The sequence below is a fragment of the Pygoscelis adeliae genome, unplaced genomic scaffold, assembly GCF_000699105.1.
Source record: "Pygoscelis adeliae isolate BGI_AS28 unplaced genomic scaffold, ASM69910v1 Scaffold120, whole genome shotgun sequence".
NCBI lineage: Eukaryota > Metazoa > Chordata > Aves > Sphenisciformes > Spheniscidae > Pygoscelis > Pygoscelis adeliae.
The window spans coordinates 3,054,415-3,056,763 of record NW_008824032.1 but is presented as its reverse complement, the minus strand read 5'-3'; the positions used below and the strand labels follow the sequence as shown (position 1 = coordinate 3,056,763).

Sequence of the window (2,349 nt, the reverse complement as noted above, 5' to 3'; positions counted from 1 at the left end):
CAGGACCCGGCACTTGGCTTTGTTGAATCTCATACAGTTGGCCTTGGCCCCTCATTCCAGCCTGTCCAGGTCCCTCTGCAGAGCCTTCCTACCCTCGAGCAGATCAACACTGCCGCCCAACTTGGTGTCATCTGCAAACTTACTGAGGGTGCAGTTGTTCCCCTCATCCAGATCATTGATAAAGATATTGAACAGAACTGGCCCAAATACTGAGCCCTGGGGAACACCGCTCGTGACCGGCCGCCAACTGGATTGAACTCCATTCACCACAACTCTCTGGGCCCGGCCGTCCAGCCAATTTTTTACCCAGCTCAGAGTACCCCTGTCTAAGCCGTTAACCGCCAGCTCCTCTAGGAGAATGCTGTGGGAGACGGTGTCAAAGGCCTTACTGAAGTCCAGGTAGACCACATCCACAGCCTTTCCCTCATCCACTAGGTGGGTCACCTGGTCATAGAAGGAGATCAGGTTGGTCAAGCAGGACCTGCCTTTCATGAACCCCTGTATTAGCTGGTCTGAAGATGTCATAAGGCTTTACAGAATAGACACAGGCAAGATGCTCCATTTCTGAAACCCCGCGGCAGTAATGCTAAGAAGCTACCTGATAGAGCAGTGTAGGTGAGATTACTGAAGCCCTGTCATTAATGAGATTGGAACTTGGTGAGGCTTGTTATCAGTAATTGAAATGAATCCAGTGAAGACTTTGCAAATCCTTGGCAGATTAGCCTTGAAATCGAGCAAGTAAGGAGGGAGGGCAGAAAGAGAGGGAGTCAACAACAGAAAAGGCAAAAATGCCTTAGAAATGAGAGGAAAAAAAAATACTGTAATAGGAGGAGTAGTGAGATTTTAAAAAATAGAAGAAAGGATTCATCAACAAAGGAGAATCTTTGCATGTAACAGCAAAAGGGAAATAGAGGAGAACGTGAAAAGATATGAATGACTTTCAGATAGTTATCTTCTGCTGCTGGGCTTTTTAGAATGACTTTTAAACCATTGGAGGTACACGTTAACACACCTAGAAATTAAGGTAAGCATCTAGCTCTTCATACAAAAAACATTCACAGATTTGAATTTATTTTTGTCTTGCAGATCCACAAAGACTCACCCTGGACCAGTGGTACATTTAAGTGACAGCCCAAGAGATGAGGGAAAAGTGAGTACAACTAATGGTATAAAACATTGCAACTTTTCATAGCCTTTATTTGCCTTGATAGCTCTTTCTTTTTGCTTACTCACTAATTTTATCATCTGCTTTCTTTATATATTTGCAAAGTCACTTTTACTATTTTACAGTTTTTAAGAAAAAAATTATCTTTGTACAATTTTAATGGGTAAAAATCTATAATACAGACAACATACTGTACTTTGACACCTATAGCAAATAAAAATTGTTCCTGATTAAATAAACTTGAGTTTTGCTTAAGTAAGAATTTACTAAAAACTGTATCATGACTTCAGTACTTGGATAAACATGCTATTATGCAGGCATTATAGTAAGTTTTCATAAGATAATAAGTCTTTTCATATAAAAGAATAATAATGATAGTAACCCATGTTTGGAACTTGCTGCTGTTTGTGAACAGAGTTGAGAATAGCAAAGAGCTGTCAACAAGTGGAAGCAAAACATATAGTCAGAGCCTTAGGGTCGTGATTGATACCATCAGGAGGCAAAATCTGAGTCGGCTTTATTTGTATGGTAGCTTTTCCAAAATGAAATTTGGTTGCCAGAATACCAGTTTTATTAGAGCTTTTTTATTTATGTGTTGCTACTGAATTTTTGAGCATTTTGTATGTCTGGAAGGGGCATTTAACTGTCTCATAATTTTTTATCATTTTTGCCAATTGCATTTCAGTGTGTACTTCTAAAGGACGGCATCCTACAAATGGTGTATCTATTTGACAGTATGCCTCATGTAACAGCTGATGGTTATTGGAAACTAGCAGCAGTTTGAATTTCTGATACTGATACAGGGGACATTGTGCGAAATTAATATGGGTACCTAGAAAAGCTACATCTGAATTTCATTTACATTATCCGTCCTTGGACTTATCCATATTGCAAGGTGAACTATGTGCAAATGATGCACTTGCCAGCTAGCTCTCCAACAATTCAGATTGGATCTCTAAGCCTTTTTGGAAGAATCACAATAGATCAAGCAATTTAGAATACAGCAAATAAAGTAATTAAATGCTATGAAGTGTAGTGTTCTAGCCTCAAACCAGAAGCCATCAAGAAATGCTATTTAACTACCTATGGCAAAATACCTGACAAAAATAAAGGTTTATTGATGAGGCATAACTCTTGTTCGCTGACCACAACAGAAGCTGTTGATGACCTACCTAAAGCACGCA

At 39.5% G+C, this 2,349-nt stretch overlaps 1 protein-coding gene across 1 annotated transcript in view; it reads left to right on the top strand.

Moving 5' to 3' along the window:
* STXBP5L (syntaxin binding protein 5-like) overlaps positions 1 to 2,349 on the top strand; it is a 211,335-nt gene that overhangs the window by 114,233 nt on the left and 94,753 nt on the right. The window contains exon 6 of the mRNA XM_009329260.1: positions 1,087 to 1,150. Within this exon, the coding sequence (XP_009327535.1) occupies positions 1,087 to 1,150 (64 nt within the window). The remainder of the gene's footprint in view (positions 1 to 1,086; positions 1,151 to 2,349) is intronic.